Consider the following 17,201-nt stretch of genomic DNA (forward strand, 5'->3'; position numbering starts at 1 on the left):
GTGAGTTCACATTCAAAAGTATGGGTGAACTGGCGTTTGAAGCGAGGACAACGATAAATCAGCTAGCAAGATGGAGTCGAAAAATAGTAGCCCACTGGTGAAAAGCCTCCCAACCTTGAAATTTTGAACCAGTCGGGAATTGTTCTGGAGAAGAAATAGGGCTGATTTTGAATCTTGAAGCGAACAGATTAAGCCAAGACGCAAGGCTTTACTTTACGAGAGCTCCAGATTATTTAAATTTCCTTGGCAAAAAATATTTTAATTCCCTTTTTCGAGACTTTTGTCGTTGGCCGTGATACGGGATTAGTAAGCCCAACAACCAAAGAAAAGATTTTCGTAAAGAAATTGTCATTTAAAGTGGCAAGGTTCATCACAGCAGGTTTCGTGTGACACGGTGTTGTCTACAAAATGGCTCCAAATCTTGTTATGATATCATCTCACTCTGCCCTATTGTGTCTTTGACATGGCACACTTTCACGTCTGAAAATTAAACCACTGAAAAGGCATTAAATTTGAAGCTTTTTTCAATTTGTCTTTTGTCATATTGCCCTAAGCTGCGAGAGTTTCAAGTTGATGAAATGACGCGCACAAGTAATTCTAACTCGGAGAAGGAAACTCAAGTCGGCACCATACATAAATTGGCAACCACGGGACTGACAGGGGTGCCCATGGCACAACCATGGGCAGCCCTGTCAGTCCCGTGGTTGCCAATTTATGTATGGAAGCAATCGAGGAGATGGCCATCAACACAACTCCCGTTCCGCCTAAAGTATGGAAACGATATGTTGACGATAGTTTCTGCATCATTAAAAGAAACGCGGTTGACTCTTTCCATAACACACTCAACAGTATCGATCAACACATCTCCTTTACCATCGAAGAAGAAAACAATAACCAGATCGCTCTTCTGGACGCCTTGGTTACTCGCAAGAATAATGATCTCATTGTTGAGGTTCACCGTAAACCAACCCATTCTGATAGGTATCTAGAGGTCTTCTCCCATCTTGAAAAACGACACAAGACCAGTACAGCTGAGACTCCCGAGCACAAAACAAGGAAAAGTGAAAGAACTTATTCATGTCATCGACGCTCTACGGTCTAACAATTACCCCCAAAATGTTATCTCCAACATTCTAAAGAAGAAATCTTCTACTCAGCGACCAAACCCCATCCCAACACCTGAGGAACTTGTTTGCATGTTTTTTAAATGGGTTGCACCCTCCGATTTCTCCAATTATGCAGTCCTCCCCTATATTAATGGAATTTCTCAGCCTCTAACTAGACTCCTTAAAAAAACATGATATTCGAGTTGTCAGCAAGCCATTCAAGACTTTACGACAGGAGTTTCCCTCTCCTAAGTCCCGACCTCCGATCGATCTTCAACCTAACGTGGTTTACAAAATATCTTGTCCCGACTTCCCATGGATTTATGTAGGCGAAGGGTCGTTGCCATTTGAAACGGTCGATGCCATTTTCTAGCTCTGAATTACACTCATTAGGTCTAAGAACTCAAAAGGTTGCTGTTGCTGGGAGTTGTGTCTCGTTGTACATATGAGTTAGGGTTCGGGTTAGGGTTCTGTTTAGGGTGAGGGCTAAGAACCCGAGTTCGAGTCTTCAAATTTTCGGACTCTTTTTTTCCTCCAGTTTTTCTTTTATAAATGCTTTTTTTTTCCTTTTTTTGTCTTAATTTTTGTTAATATATTTTCTTAGTTTGTTTCTGTTCATTTTCTTTGAAGTGAAGTATGTAGTCGACCGTTATAAATGGCATCGACTGTTTCAAATGGCAACGACCGTTCTGAGAAATGGCAACGACCGTTTACGAAAGGGAACTTTGCGTAGGCGAGACTGGCAGATCCTTTGAAAAAAAGAACATATGAGGAATGTGAAGTCTTACGCAAGAGGCTCCAACATCGCTAAACACGCTTGGTCTTCAAATCACTCTATTGACTTTGAAAATTCCCAAGTGATTGACAAGACCCTGGAATCATGGCACACCGCTTCGATAGATCATGCAGATAACAATTCAAGGCCGCTCCCTAATCAATACTCCATTCTTTTAAAAAGAACAATTAGTTTTTTGACACATATTTTTTCCCGTTTTAATATTCTTTTTATAGTCTCACCTATTTTTGTATATATTGTAGTTGTCATTTTTCCATTCATTTCCATTGAAGGCTGTAGCCTGACAGCCGAAAGCTCGAAAGTTTTAACTGTATATAGCCAGTGAACGTTTTTATAATTTTTAATAAGTTATTTTTAATTCAGACATTTTATCAGTATCTATATAATAAGCAGAACATCACATGGCCACATGGGAATACGAATTTTGCCTTCTCGTGCTTACAGTATCTCGCACTCGTGAGAGATACTATCTGCTCTCGAAGATAAAATTCGCATCCGCGCACAACCACGTAATATCCTCTATGTGTCTTGTGGTGGCCGGATAATGGACCTCTTTAGCTTGTACGTTTTGTTTTCCCATTTCAGACCACGTGATGTTCCCAAGGGAATTTTCTTTTTGTTTTTACATAAGTTATGCATACATATGCACGTGCAGAAGACGACATTTGAAAGAAACTTTTTCCTGGAGTAACATCACGTGGTCTGGAATGGGAAAACAAAACGTACAAGCGAATGAGGTCCATTGACGGCACTCTGTCATTTTAAGAGCACGGTAACAGACGCGCGAAATACGATTGCATGAAATTTAAAATTTAGAGTTCGTTTGTTAATGAAGTCGCTTCTCAAGTGATTTCACAGCAATTAAATCTGTTGCTTTCGTATAGAGCCGTTTTCAAATGAGTGTCGTAAAGCCAATATCAAAGTATTTACTTCGACCAATCACAGCAGGTGCAAATAGCGCAACGAACCAATCCAAATTCGTACCAATTCCATGTAACTTCGTCAAAGTGCGGGAAAAATTGCGCGTGCAAGTCGCGATTGGTTTTGGTTTTCCCTCTCGTTGGTTGATAAACTGGCGTGGTTACTTTCAATAATCAATTGAAAACCGCTCTAAGGGAATCGTTGCTGACGTCTTTGTTTGAATTTGTTTAAATTATTAACATACGAGTTTAGTCAAAGAAAGTATCATGCTGTTTACAGATTTAACTACGCTTGTTAAGCGTTAAGTGTTATTTTATGCCTCTTAGCTTTGATAAGGAGACAGTTATTAGCCATCAAAAACTGATAAATAGACCATTTTACAGTTGTAGCTACAATCTTGGACAAAATTGTTGAGAAAACTCTGCTTTTGGACTAAACTCCGATCACGAGTATGAAAAATAAGCTCCCTTTTTGCCCCCACCCTCCCCTGATCAATGTTGCTAGACGAAACAAAGCATGTCGAACCTGGGCTTATCAACATTGGTTGTAGGGGGGAGGGGGATCGCTAATAATGTGCGATATTGAGGACGTAGTGCGCAAAATAACCCCTGTTTTTAATATTCTCAACCCTTTTTGTCCAAGATTGTAGTTTACCTGGCCTATGAATGGAAGCGAGGGTGTCGGTGACCCTGCTTTGGTACAAACCTTCGTACTTTTGTAATGTTAATGTGGACCAATTAGAATAGCCCACTTTCAATATGTTAAAATTCAGTCCTAAACAAAAGCCGTCATCTCGAGGCTCGCGGGATTATATATAAAGATTTGTATGAGTTTATTCCCCAGAGCCTCGAGATGATGCCTTTTGTTTCGGACTGAATTTTAATATATCGAAAGTGGGCTATGACAAGAACACGATTTACATGATAGAGCGAGTTTCAATCGAGTGTCGTAAACCAAAACCAAGGTAATTACTTTGGCCAATCAAAAAGAACGGAGTCAATCCGGTAAACCAATCAAAACTCGAAGTAATTACACGTAGGCGACACAAAGCGCGGGAAAATGTGCCCGCGAGAGCCACGATTGGTTTTGGTTTCACTTCTGATTGATTAAAGAAGTGGCGCGAAAACTTTGAACCAATCACTGAGTGAAGTAATTATAAACCAAAGCAGTTCTTTAATTACTTTCGACACTCAATTGAAAATCGCTCTAAAAGCAGTGCTCTGTATCAATACAAGATCACCGGCACTTTCGCAGGCAGTCTAGGTCACTGAACAAACAACTGTTAATTCTTGGATGACAAAAGCGCTAATGATCAAAGCGTCATTGTTCAGAGATTATCTGGTATATCGCGTTCAAAATTTCAGAGATAGCTTATTATGCAACGCACTTTCAGAAAACTTCCCCTTCTGAGAGATTAAATTTCCGGATCCTTCTTAACCCTTTCAGCCCCGATGGTGCCAAATGGCACTTATAGATTTTACTCCGTCTAACGCCAGACGATTTTACTCGTCAATGGGGAACCCCTCGGGGCTGAAAGGGTTAAGGCGGAAAGGAAACCAAATTGTAAAACGCAACTGCAGGGGCTCTAGCATCTGCAGAGTATGTGGAAATTTGGCTCATTTAAATCATCGGTCGCCTCCTTCTGTCCACACTAATAAAGTCGTAAAAGTCGTATGTCTGCGAAAAAGATCATTTTTCGCATTTCAAGAACTTGAATTTCTGAATAGTCATACCGAACATCGTAAATTAGGTATAACACGCAGTAATTGCTTGATGATACCAACAACGCGATGATATTTTCAGTAATTGACATGACATCCTTATCTTTGTTTCACAAGCTTCCTTAGAAAAGTGGGGTTTTCGCCATGTTAGTTTTAGCAATATTTCTTGTTTTACAAACATTGAGGTCACATTGCTTTTGGTATGGAAATTTGCCAACCACGGAACAATTAACAATTATTCGCCGAAGGCGAAGTGATTATCGGTGAATATTCACCGATAATCGCTGAGCCTGAGGCGAATAATTGTTTTAGTATAAATAACAGGTGATTATTTCAAAAAAGAGAAAAAAAAGCATTTCAACGCGAAATCATCTTGTTCACTTACAGTGGCAAAACGACTACTGGCAGCCATTTTGTCCGTCGAGGTGATTATCGGCTAATAATCCGAGATAGCGAGCGAGCGATTTTGTATAATCACCTGAGTGTGTGTTTATACTAAAATAAGTTATTGTTTCAACAGCCAATTAGCTTCTGGTTGGCATATTAATAACAATAGATGACGCAACGAGAAATATCGCTATAAAGAAAGTCCACTAAGCTCTAACTAAAACTGCCATCCTTGGCTAGGCAATTGGAACATGCAAATTGGAGCACGCAACTTTCGTGTAATTACCTAAAACAAACTATGTTGCACGTAAAAATGGGCTCTTTATCTGCCCACTCACCCTCCTCCTCATTGAATGTTAAATGTACAAACCTTCATGTTGATGCCTGTCAACGGTTTAGTTGGGGTCAACATTGATAGGAGGGGGAGGGGAGGGGCAAAGTAGCGAGGTGGTCAGGAAAGATAGTAGTGAGATGAACTGCCCATTGTACGGTTTCTTTTCTTAGGATTGTACCTTACAGGAACTCCACTTAATGGTTTAAAAGGGTTAAAAATCACTACTTGTGGGAGGCAGAAAATGGCATACGCAAATTCGAAACTTTCTAATACATCCAGTGAAAGTGACAGCGGAGTTTAAAGTAGGCACAATTGCTTGAAAGCCAAACTCCTTAAGCCACTGGACCACGTTGCCGCACCTCGCGTGCTTTGAGTGAATGTGACAGAAATGACCCACTGTTGCAGACGTCTTTAGAGATTGCGTTATGGTGCTGCATGTCTCTCCAGACCTGTGCAATTTCGTGAAACCATTATGGATGGTGCAAATGTTGTAGCAGTTGTGAAAAGATATTTTCCAGCTTACAGTTTGGTGTCGAGTGTTTTTCCTGTATCTTTTCGAGCAGCCATTGTTTCTGGCACCACGCGGGAGCTACTTTGCTGTCTTGGTCTCGAGAACCGGTGGACTTGATACGAGCTTTGATCATGGGATGATATCGACCGTCCCCCCCTTAAGTAGACTACGCATGCGCTAACTGCATGGCAAGGAAGAAAGGACAGGGCCATTACCGTATCCAGAAACGCGAAACGGAAGTTTTTATTGAACGCGATATAAAGAAGAGGGTTGATTGCGCTGTTAGCGTGAGAGACCCAGAATGCTAGGTGGACCCAAGAAACGGGGATAGCATCAGCGATATCTGGTTGAAAAAAAATTAAGTAGTGCATAGCATACGTGGGCATCCAACAAAGTGCAAATACAATGATGATGATGATGAGCAGTTTGACTACCCTCCGTCTGGTAGCCCTGGCCGAGACGTTGCTATGACTACGGTCATCCGCACCCGGTGATTTGTGAAACCATATGCGGTGGCCAACGAGGCTATTCACCACAGAAATCACCAGCAAGGGAAAAGCATACATGATGATAAAGGCGACAACGTGGAATATTCTCAAGACGTCATACGACTCTTCTTGGCTAGTAGCCCATGGCCATTTTTGAATGCAGAGATATTGGTCTTCCACCTTTAAGACCTGGTAAAGCAGCAGGTGAGGTGACACAGTGATGAGCGAAAGAAGCCAAATTATAGCTGTGATGGCTTTATGATTTTGGAAAAGCATTTTGCTCAGAGGAAAGAAAATGGCGCATAAACGATCAAACGAGATCACGGCCAATGTCATCACAGATGCGGCGATGGAAACAGGTATGGCATAAAACACTAGCTTGCAAGTAATGTTCCCAAAAGTACCTCCAATCCAAAGATTTGGGTGAATGAGATACATGCTCATAGTTGCCAACGGCATCACGGTGATAGTAAATATTAAGTCAGCGACGGCTAAGTTCTTTATAAGCAGATCCGTTATTCGTCTTGAAGGCGCTTTGGTGCATACTGCATATAATCCAATTAAATTACCAAACAGAGCTATAGCGAAAATAAAAATGTACGCAGTAGTCAAACCAATCTTTGCCTCAATAGGAAACAGAGGTAAAGTTCCTTCAGCTGACGCATTTCCTGATGTGCTTGTATTATTCATTTCTGCAAAGACAGAGCAAATATGTCATCAATCATAGTTGACGATAACCTTTTTTTGCAATACATGGCGTAATACAGGTAATACCTTTGAATATTAGTTCTGAGGCAATTTTAGAAAAAGGGAACACGATCGCTGCAAGGTCTATGATCCCACTTTAATCCAATTTTCATTTGTTTACGACATGGCGAGAGATTGAGTATCAGAAGCACATGGCAAGCTCTGTACTTTTGGTAGCACACCATATCATAAGTGATAATTTCAGGGAGAAACAACTATTAGTGAACCGAATAGTTAAATAGAAAAACAAACTGTGAGCATATTAAGCAAAAAAACAGGTGAGATAGTAAAGAGAAAATGCGTTGCAGTTACTTCACTTCAAAGATTTTGCTAGACTATGTAAATATATAGCCAACAATCGGTAAAAAAATCGATTAATTTTATCGGTTATTATTTTCCATCAGCACTGACTCACGATGGTCATTACATGAAAGAGCAAGAGGGCAACAACAGTTAACACAATGACTATCAGGCTTATTTTCATGTAATATGAGTACAATTCAGAGAAAAGACGTGTTTGAACGTCTAGAGGATGTTACCTGGGTAAATAAACGATTGATTGATAGATCTACGGATTGATTGGGTGGTTGATTGATTGACGTATTGACTGACTGACTGATCGACTGACCTATTGATTGATTGATTGATTGATTGATTGATATCAACCATACTAAGACAATGAACCGTTTAACGGAGATCCTTTCACAAACTGGAGTGTGAAACTTCAACTGTCTGTGAAGAATATTAACTGAACTGGATATTTCTATAAATTCATGAGATTTCAAAGGCTTCTTCAGACCATTTACCCTTTAAAACTAAAGAACTTTGAACAGCGTGTTTTTTTTATAAATATTTTTCTCTTCTTTAAATTTTGAAAATATTCTTTACTGAGGAAGGAGGGGGCCAGTTTATCAAAAGTGCGATTCATGAACGTGTTCTGGAAAGCTGCTTATTTTCAGTTTAGCATGATTTTAATTTAATGCCTGGGAAAAAGCAAAGTTATTGCAACGTTTCCGATCGTCACGATAAAACGTCATCCTTTCGAAAGTACGAAGAGATGTTTGCCATCCTAAAAGGCATACAAACATACAAACATACATACTTAATTGACCTCTCCCCATAGGGGCTTTTCAGGGCCAATGAATCAATGAAACAACAGAACACAGCAACTGTTAAGAATCCCAACTGGCCAGAGGCAAACCAGAAAGCTGCTTTCCGGGAAACGCACTCAGAGGCTTGTTATTTAAAAGTCTCAAAGACCATCCCAACGTGCGTGCATTAGGAAAGCATGATCCACCCTGCGAGCAGAGCCTCTTTTTGTCTTTTCTTTACTGAGGAGGAGAAAAGGAGGCTCTGCCTGAATCGCGTCAACTCTTTGAAGCCGCCGCAGCCCGAACGTCTGGACTGATCAATCTTGTTTTCTCTCGTTAAACTGGTTTTTCCGGTGCGAGCGTCCGTTTAGTGATAAAATCAGTTGGAATAGAACTGAGATAAAACCGAAAACAATTCCGCTAATCGACCTCATAAATCGTAAAACAAGATCTGCCTTTTAGACAATTATTCCGACCAGTATGCCGCACGAAACGAGAGATAAATAGTTCCAGAGTCATTTGCCCTGTCATTCGCGCCTGCAAAATCAGTTTCGCTCAACATATAGGCACTGCCCATAAATCATTGTAAATTAGACGAGATGCGGATTGTCTCCTTTTTTGCAAGGCATGATGTGATCTACCCTCGGTTTCACGTTAGCGTGGTCAAGGTCAATTTTTGTCGAAGATTCGCCAGCATTGACGATGGTTAAAATGCATTTGAAGGTCAAGACTCGTTTCCATGTTGGACCCTGAGGGCCACTCTCCCCATAAAAACCTTTGGTGCAAGCTACAAAATTGCCGACAACATTTGGCATGTTCCTTAGGGTCCCCTTAACGCATCTAGATAGGCAGCTTGCTTTCATCACGAAATTTCCACGGGACTTTATTTCGCGACATATGCTCCCTGACTATGTCATTCACGACTGCTGCAAAATCAGTTTCGCTTGATATATAGGCACTGCCTGTAAATCATTGTAAATAAGGCGAGATGCGGCTTGTCTAATTTTTTAGAAAGCCCTATATCAGACGGTGTACGAGACCCCAAAATTTCGCTGGATAGTAATGATGTGAATTATTTTCGAATGTTCTGCATACAGTGCCTTTGTTTTGTTCACGCAGCAACTTTCCGTTGCTAAAACTATCTACGCTCAAACGATCGTATCTCATGGGTGAAGTTCGTTTCTTCTTCAAATTTTCATTTTTCGTTGTCTGGTATTAGTTATCACATCTTGGATGAAGAGACAAAAACAAGTTGTTAGTTAAGTTGGTAAAATCTTTCAGTTCGGCTTTCGGCCTTCAAAGGAAGTTTTACTTCTTAGTTAACATTAGTAAATGTGGAAAGCGTATGTTCTGCATAGACCGGCAAGTGAAGCATTTGTTTATTTAATTAAAAGGGAAAACTATCCACTCCCGCGACAGTTTAAGACAAGTGATAGTCACCCAATAGTAATTGGTCATAAAATATTAATTTTCCCGGCTAAGAGGATTAATCTTTATGCAAGTTACCATGGCAATTCCTTACAGAACAAGAGACTAAAAGCTAAGGTTTTTCATTTCGATCGAAAACTACCTATCTTTGGTCTGAACAACCATAGTACAATAAGACAGTGGCCAGTATTTGTGGGAATAATGACCAGTCAGGACAAAAAAGAAATTGAATAATCCTGAACTTACCAAATCTTAAGAAATTTCAAAGTGATTTACCTCTATTACAATTGTTCTTCTTTTTCTTCCGTCCATGCCATAGTAATGGGTTCCGCGATCGAAAACACACAGTCACAAGCAAAAATCACAGGATTTAGGAAATTGAAACTGCTCACGAAGAACTTTTGTATTAAAAGCATTTAGAAGATTACCTGCCCTCTTTAAATACTGATAAACACGGCTGTTTGAGACATTAAATCGGCGCTACTGTCAATCAACGGATATAGCATAAGACAGCGGCACAAGCAAAATAAACAGTTTTTACGAGAGTTTAGCAAATTGCCGTGGAAGCATGAGATGAGATTTTATGTTAAACGTCGCTTACCCTTAAAGGTGCGTTTAATTACGTTTTTTTCCCATAGTTTCGACATAACGACTGAGAAAAAAAATATAATCTTTTAAACTTTGAACGACCAGGCTTCCGAGATGCTATAACTATCCAAAGAGAGATGGTTTTCAATTACCGGCGAGGCACTCCACCCAGTAACAAGAGGATGATTCATTTTTTTTTACTCCGGATGTAATTTAAAACTGCAGGGCTCACTGTTTAATTAAGGTCGCAGGATGGGCAGGTCGGAAGATGAGACTTTCTTAATTCACAGCTTGTAAATCAAGTTTTTGAAATTCATCAATAACCTTTAACTGACTTGACAAGGTACGTATTTACCCGGTCGTAAATGACGCCCTCACGCCAAATATCCCTGCTTGAATACACCAACGTGCAATTTAAATTTTGTTTGCGCTCTCGTTTTAAGTACCGTGATATTTTTCTGCCCACGGTTGATCTGAATACCATTTTCAGGCAGTTTTGCTTCCTTCATTTTTCTGCCAACGCCTCTACCAAAGATGATAAAATATTACATCATCGCTGGAAGAGCTAAAGGAAGCTTATTTCTGTCAAAGTCCGATTTGATTTTCTTCGACCCGACCTCAAATTAATTTTAGCTTTAAGCTTTAAAGTGAAAGCAATAGTTTCCTTCAAAAATAAATTAAATGTTATTACATACAATAACTAGGAAAGAGTAAAGACCATTTTAGAAGGTTAGTTGAATCCTGTTCAAGCACAAATCCATGCTTCCCTTGCTAAAGATGACTACTTCACGGCAATTGAGGTACATTTTCCAAAGCTGACAAAAAGTAATGAAAAAATCATTAAAAATTTATAATCAAGAGAGTCACGTGCATTTTTCAGGAAATCATTTCATATGCAAGTAAAATAGGTTTCTCTTATTTTTATCATCTGGCTAACGCGAGCGTGTACGTTCAATATTGACATGCAGTCTTTTGTCAAACATGTTATTTGTCGTTTGAGCTTCTTTATCCAATATCATCAATAATTAACGTCTCACCTAGATTCACCTGGATAGAGATGGCTGATGTGCCATCCAGCAGAGAAAGAATTTTAATAGACAAAAGCATTTATATCGCAATTCTACCTTTAAATTGTTTAAAGAGAAAAAAAAAAGCGATTACTTTTTTGAACAACAAGGACTCGCTATGACACGCTCAGGCCCGGTTTAGAAGTCTTAGATTATTAATGGAAATATTCACTATTAAAAAGCGTACATGTCAAAACGATTGGAAAGAGCCTACAAAATCTCTAATCACCCAGCTTTATAACGAAAATTGGCGAAACATGTTCAGTCTCATGCAATGAAATAAATGTATGAAGTCAATCTGTCAATGATTCTTGTTTGGAAAATAATTCCAATTTGGACGACTGAATGATTATTTAAATTTCAAATAAGTTACCCATTTCGTTTTCTTTTGGTTCGTTTCTGACTTAGAGTTCGGGTTTTGAGCAAGATCAAACCTTGGCTTTGGTACGCGCTTCATAAATCTTTCGCCGACTTGTCCATGTGGGATAACTCTGCAGATTCAAAGAACACCGGCCGTTCAGCTGGGATATGTTAGACCAGTAATGAATGGCTGTGAAACGTTTTTGCAAACTCTGTGAAAGGCGTTCCAATCAAATGTAGAGAGCCACGCCGAGTTTAATTCTGACTGAGAACGTTCAATTGCCGACGGTTTTGAGCATTTCCTCAAATCATGACGCCTTTTTAGTTTTACAAAAGGAAGTGATAAGTACTCAAGGTAGCGAAAAAACAAAGGATATACGTCGGTGGTTGTTTATGAGAAGTAAAACTAATAACATCGCTAATAAGAACCACTAATACAGGATGTTGAATCCTTATAAAGTGACGTTGTCTGTCGCGGACTTGCATTAAATTTTGGGCGATGATTAATTTGGAAGAAATGAATATAGAACGAAATACAACATTCAGGTAAAAGGAAATTGGTTCCCTACTTAACAATACCGACATTTCATCAGTAACATGTTAAAAAGTAAACGGAAAATGGAAGTGGCGTATAGCTCATTAGACAGCCAGCACTTTCTGTGATGAACAAGAGACTACATTGTAATGGACGTTCAGTGCCGCACTATTTAAAGTGACACATGACGTGAGAAATCTAGAGAACATCTGTTGCCAAAGTTCCTTGTAAGAACTTTGTTTAATGAGCAGAAAATATGGTGGGCGCCAATTGAAAACGTAGGGCAGACCTTTTAAACACTTCGGAATAGAACTTTTGTTATGTTTCTACAAACTTATCATCCCACCCTATACTTGTAATATACATATTAACGTGGCTCAAATCAGTTTCAACAATTTCAAGGGAATGTCTTATTAGTAGGAACTGATTCTACAACACTGTTTCACGTAAAGGCAATGTTATCATGGGTTTCATATGAGACATCACTTATGGCTTACTAGTAACAAGATGTTGTATGCTGTCACCGTAGCAACAAAGAGCTGTTTGAACACCCGATAGATTTTCCTAAATGCTTCTAACGCAAAAACGAACTCGATGGCCCCCTGATTTTCTTTCAGCGCTAGAAAGTGGTAAATTCATTTAACAAGCTATAACGAAACTCTCTGCAAAGTTTAAAAAAAGGCTGTGGAGTGGATTCAGACCCATCTAATAAATTTCCGTCCGTTAAATTGGCTCTGAATCCTCTCAAGAATTTCCTTTTTAACTTTGTGAGGAGTTTTATCTCATAGTAGTAGACAAATTATCACTTCCCAGCCAAAACAATGAGGTCACTAAGTTTGTTTTTGAGTTGTGAGCTTTTTAAAATAAAATACAGTGTTTTAGGTGGCTCTTCTTTGCTATGGTAACGTGTTACGTCACATCATTATGAGTACATCTTGTTAAGCAATTATTGGTGTTTCACATGATATCATAGCATGACATTGTCCTCGTGAAAATGGTGCCGGTGTAGATTCTATTCTTCTTATTAGCACAGCTTCTTCAAAATTGTTGAAACTAATGTAAATGGTTTGATGTTATACACGTCAACTGCACTGATTTTCATCCCATATAGCCTGATCATGATTAGGCTCATCTTAACATAGATTGTCATCTATATCACCGGATAGAGAAAATTAACGTAATCTCATGCATCCGTAAGAATTTAAGCTAAGATCGTTAACTCGTTTTGGCAATACTTTCTGCCGCTCTGGGCTTACTGATTAACTATTTTATTCAATGAGATTATTAAACCACGCTCGCAGTTTTATTCTAAATCTTAAACTAAACCTGATTCCTATTAAAATGACTAAAATTTAGCTGTCTTACGAGAACTCATGTTAGGCAAGTTTATCAACATGTCAAAGAGTATTTTTTTCCCACGTCAAGATATTAATTAAATGTGCAAACCTTAAACTGGAATAATGTTTTCTGGAATGATATTTCGATCTTCCAGTTTCGAGAGGATTTCCCAACACCAGTATCACGATAACTAGCTGAAACGTGTCCGCTACCTGCCAGAAAAATAGCTAATCCACATTACATCATCTAACATCAATATAAACCTTTTTACTGTCAAAACAAAGGCTTTCCCCAAAAAGGCAGGTGTGTTAAAATTTGTAAACAGATATATGTGTGCTATAAATGTGCATCAGACATCACGCGAGTCTCCCAGCACAGTGTTAGAATACTGATCCGAAAAAAGGAAGGTCCTGGCTTCAACTCGACCTGCAAAGGAGCGTTCGGATTTTTTTTCAGTCCGAGTATCCCCGAGTCCAGAGGCCCCAAAAAGTTATATGTCACATTTACCGGTGTCAGCATTCAGCATCACAAGAGAACTACATTTCCCCGATGGTCATCAAAACAGGAGGAGAAAACATGGGAAGTTTCCTCAGTGTTGATTTGCTTCGTTAAAGTATAGAATTCAGGCGAGGATTGAACACAAACAAACGGTCGAATAATCAGTCGCTATTTCACATGGAGCACATGGTCGAACTACATAAATAGGCATGCAATGTGGGCGTACTCGTAGCCTCACTAACATATCAACACTCAGAGCCGGAAATAAGGCTTAATACATATCAGCTACAGCATACTTCAACGCTACGGTGTTGATCAAGTTGACGGATGATTGGAGAAGCGCCCTTGACGAAAAGGAGGAGACAGGAGTGGTTGCCATCGATCTGTCGAAGGCTTTTCCTGTATATGCCATAATCTACTACTTGCAAACGTACAGGCGTAAGGCGTTCAAGAACCGGTTCTTCAACTTTTAAGGTCATATCTGCATGACCGTACACAAAGGGTAATATGCAATAACAAGTGCTCTGGCTGGTAACTGTTACGATATGGCGTCCCACAGGGAAGTCTCCTTAGTCCTTTGCTTCTTTATGAACGACATGACAGAAATTGTCACCGTCTTTTCCCTCCATCTCTATGCAGATGATACAACTCAATATACGGCGGATAATAGCCCAGTTGCACTTCAACATTTATTAAACCAATACATAAAAAGACTATCTTCCTGGCTTTTCTTTAACTACCTACAGGTCAACGGGGACAAGACCCAAGCAATGAACCTTGGGACTTCATCCTATCGATATGACCTGGGGTTCCCTTGACATTAAAGACCACTTAAAGATCCTTGGAGCATGTTTGGATAATACGTTATCTTTTAAAGAGCATATAAATGAAATGGTGAAGAAAGTATATGCTAAGATGGCTGCACTTCGCCACCTTAAGCGCTTAGTACCTGCAAATATTCTGCTTCTTTTTTAAAGGAGCTATGTATTATCACATTTTGAGTACTGCAACTCTTTACTTATGGCATAGGTAAAACACTTAACAAGAAACTGGAAGATGCGAACTATTATGGTCCACGAAATACAATGAACATGGGGAAAAATACTAATTATGAATCAGTTCTTAGGACGGTAGACATGAATGCATTAGAGCATAGACGTATAGAACAATCTTTGATAATATTTTTTAAATGTTTTATGGAGAATGTCCAGGCTATGTAGCCAATTTATCCAACCCCCGAGTTACATCACATAATCTTAGAGGCAGTGGTCTAAACGTACATGTAGTACAAACTTCATATAATAGTAGATTTTCTTTATGGCTCATATACTTTATCTGATATAGTCTCACGTATCTGGAATCAGTTGCCATTAGTTGTAAAAAATGCACCTATAATGTATCATCCTTTGGTAGACTTTGAAAGTAAGAACATTTTACCGGCTGCTGTTGATGCAGTAATTGCCTGACTTAATTAATAATTTTTGTAGATATACGTCATTTTAAATTTAACTCTAGTAAGCCATAAGCAATATTATAGGCTTTTTTAATATATACATAATAGACGTTTCGACCGTACTTCGGTAATTATCAAGTGAGTGGTAAAATTGAAACAGTGAATATATATGTCTTAAAGAAATAGTAATTTCCGAGGCTAGGAATGCGTTTGAATAACTTGAACTACTTGCAGAATAAGACATCACGTCTCGAGTATCACATTCGACCGATCATCAGATAATTATGTGATACATGCATCATCAGGATGTGATACTCGAGACGTGATGTCTTATTCTGCAAGTAGTTCAAGTGAATATATATGATATATGCATATAAGAAAAATAAAAATATTTGCAGGTGTAAACGGTCAATAAAAACATACAAAGAGAAAGCTAGTAAAAGCTAATTAAAAATCTTAGCACGAATTGAGTCCGAATGCACATTAAGAGTAGCTAAGGTCTTAACTTTTGAATAAAGAACATTTCATAACACGAGGCAGTCAAATTTGTTCGTTCACTTCATCAAAACACTAAAATTCTTTGCAAGATCTTTTGGAACTAGGCACTGTTGGTTCATAATCGGCGGCTTAGCTTCTCGCAGTTTGAGATCTTGTTCAATCTTCTGGCAGACAAAAACGGGCTGAAAGATCTTGTGGATCTTATGACTTAAATCTTTAAGTTGCAAACGCGCAATATCAGCTGAGGCCTGATCTTTAAACGGTCGGACAACATGAATTGGGTCTGACCGATCGCTGACAGTAGGTGAGGAAACAGGTTGATCCGAAGTTTGGCGGCAACAAACCGTGAAATGGAAGAGTTGATAAGTTTCTCAGGATATTTTAGTCGAGAAAACAATAATTTCAGTCGATCAGATTCTTCAGAGAAGTAGTGCCAATTGGATGAAAGTCGAAATGAACGATCAAGCATCGTTTTTAATAATCCACATTTGTACCGGTCATCTACATAACTCTTGTAGTGTAGCAGGAGGACAGTATTTGTGGGTTTAACGCACACCTTGGTCTCAACATGTGTATGTTTGTTGAGCAGCTGGGTGCCCAAAAAAGGAAGCATCCTATTACTCTCCGTCTCCATGGTGAACTTAATAGAGCCAGACAACTTAACAGCCAGATGATTGAACAAGATCTCAAACTGCGAGAAGCTAAGCCGCTTGCGGCAGAATCAAACGTCGAATTTCTGCCCGAATGAAATGCATACATTATTATAACGTATGAACATTAATATTTTTATTGACTGCGCATGCTTTTATGCAGCATTGTACAACACGACGTTTTATAAAATAAATCCGGCACAATTAAACTCGACGTCTGAATTCGCTGCCGAACTTAACTTTAGTCGAACTTTAGTCAGAAGTGCGACGTTTGATTCAGAGCATAGAGCGTATTCACTCACGTGACCAGCAGCCATATTGGATTGCGGAAACAAAGGAAAGTATTTGCATGAAAACAGAGTTTAATTCCCGGAGGATTACTTTGGAACACCAACATGGCCACCGTGACCTTATGTGAAAATGCTCTATAGCCAAGGGCAACTTAGTATTTCAAACCAGTTAGTAGAGGGAGAGACTAACTCTGTTCAAACCTTGAAACCATCTCAAGAAGTACACTGTGTTCGTATCCTCAAACTTCGGTCTATAAGATTGTTTCCGCTTTCCCCACCTATGCCTCAAGTTCTCCTTTGCTTCCAAAGCGAATCAGCGACTGTCGAACGTACTTCTCCTTTACACAGAGCGATTTTATCGCGCGACGCGAGCTGCGATAAAATCGCAGCAAAG

The 17,201-nt window shown here is 39.2% G+C and overlaps 1 protein-coding gene across 6 annotated transcripts in view; it reads right to left on the bottom strand.

Annotated features, from left to right (window-relative positions):
• Positions 1-2,092: 2,092 nt before the first annotated feature.
• LOC138006693 (tachykinin-like peptides receptor 99D) overlaps positions 2,093-17,201 on the bottom strand; it is a 16,641-nt gene continuing 1,532 nt past the window's right edge. The window contains exons 1-2 of one of the 6 annotated variants that reach the window (XM_068853177.1): positions 13,527-15,813; positions 2,093-6,956 (exon numbers count right to left, since the gene is read on the bottom strand). In XM_068853177.1, the coding sequence (XP_068709278.1) occupies positions 5,785-6,954 (1,170 nt within the window). In that variant the 5' untranslated portion in view covers positions 6,955-6,956; positions 13,527-15,813 and the 3' untranslated portion in view covers positions 2,093-5,784. Of the gene's footprint in view, positions 6,957-9,776; positions 9,968-11,558; positions 12,642-13,526; positions 15,814-17,201 lie in introns of those variants that run through there. The other 5 variants (XM_068853173.1, XM_068853176.1, XM_068853175.1 and 2 more) reach the window with 5 other exon arrangements.

This window comes from Montipora foliosa, chromosome 6 (genome assembly GCF_036669935.1).
Source record: "Montipora foliosa isolate CH-2021 chromosome 6, ASM3666993v2, whole genome shotgun sequence".
NCBI lineage: Eukaryota > Metazoa > Cnidaria > Anthozoa > Scleractinia > Acroporidae > Montipora > Montipora foliosa.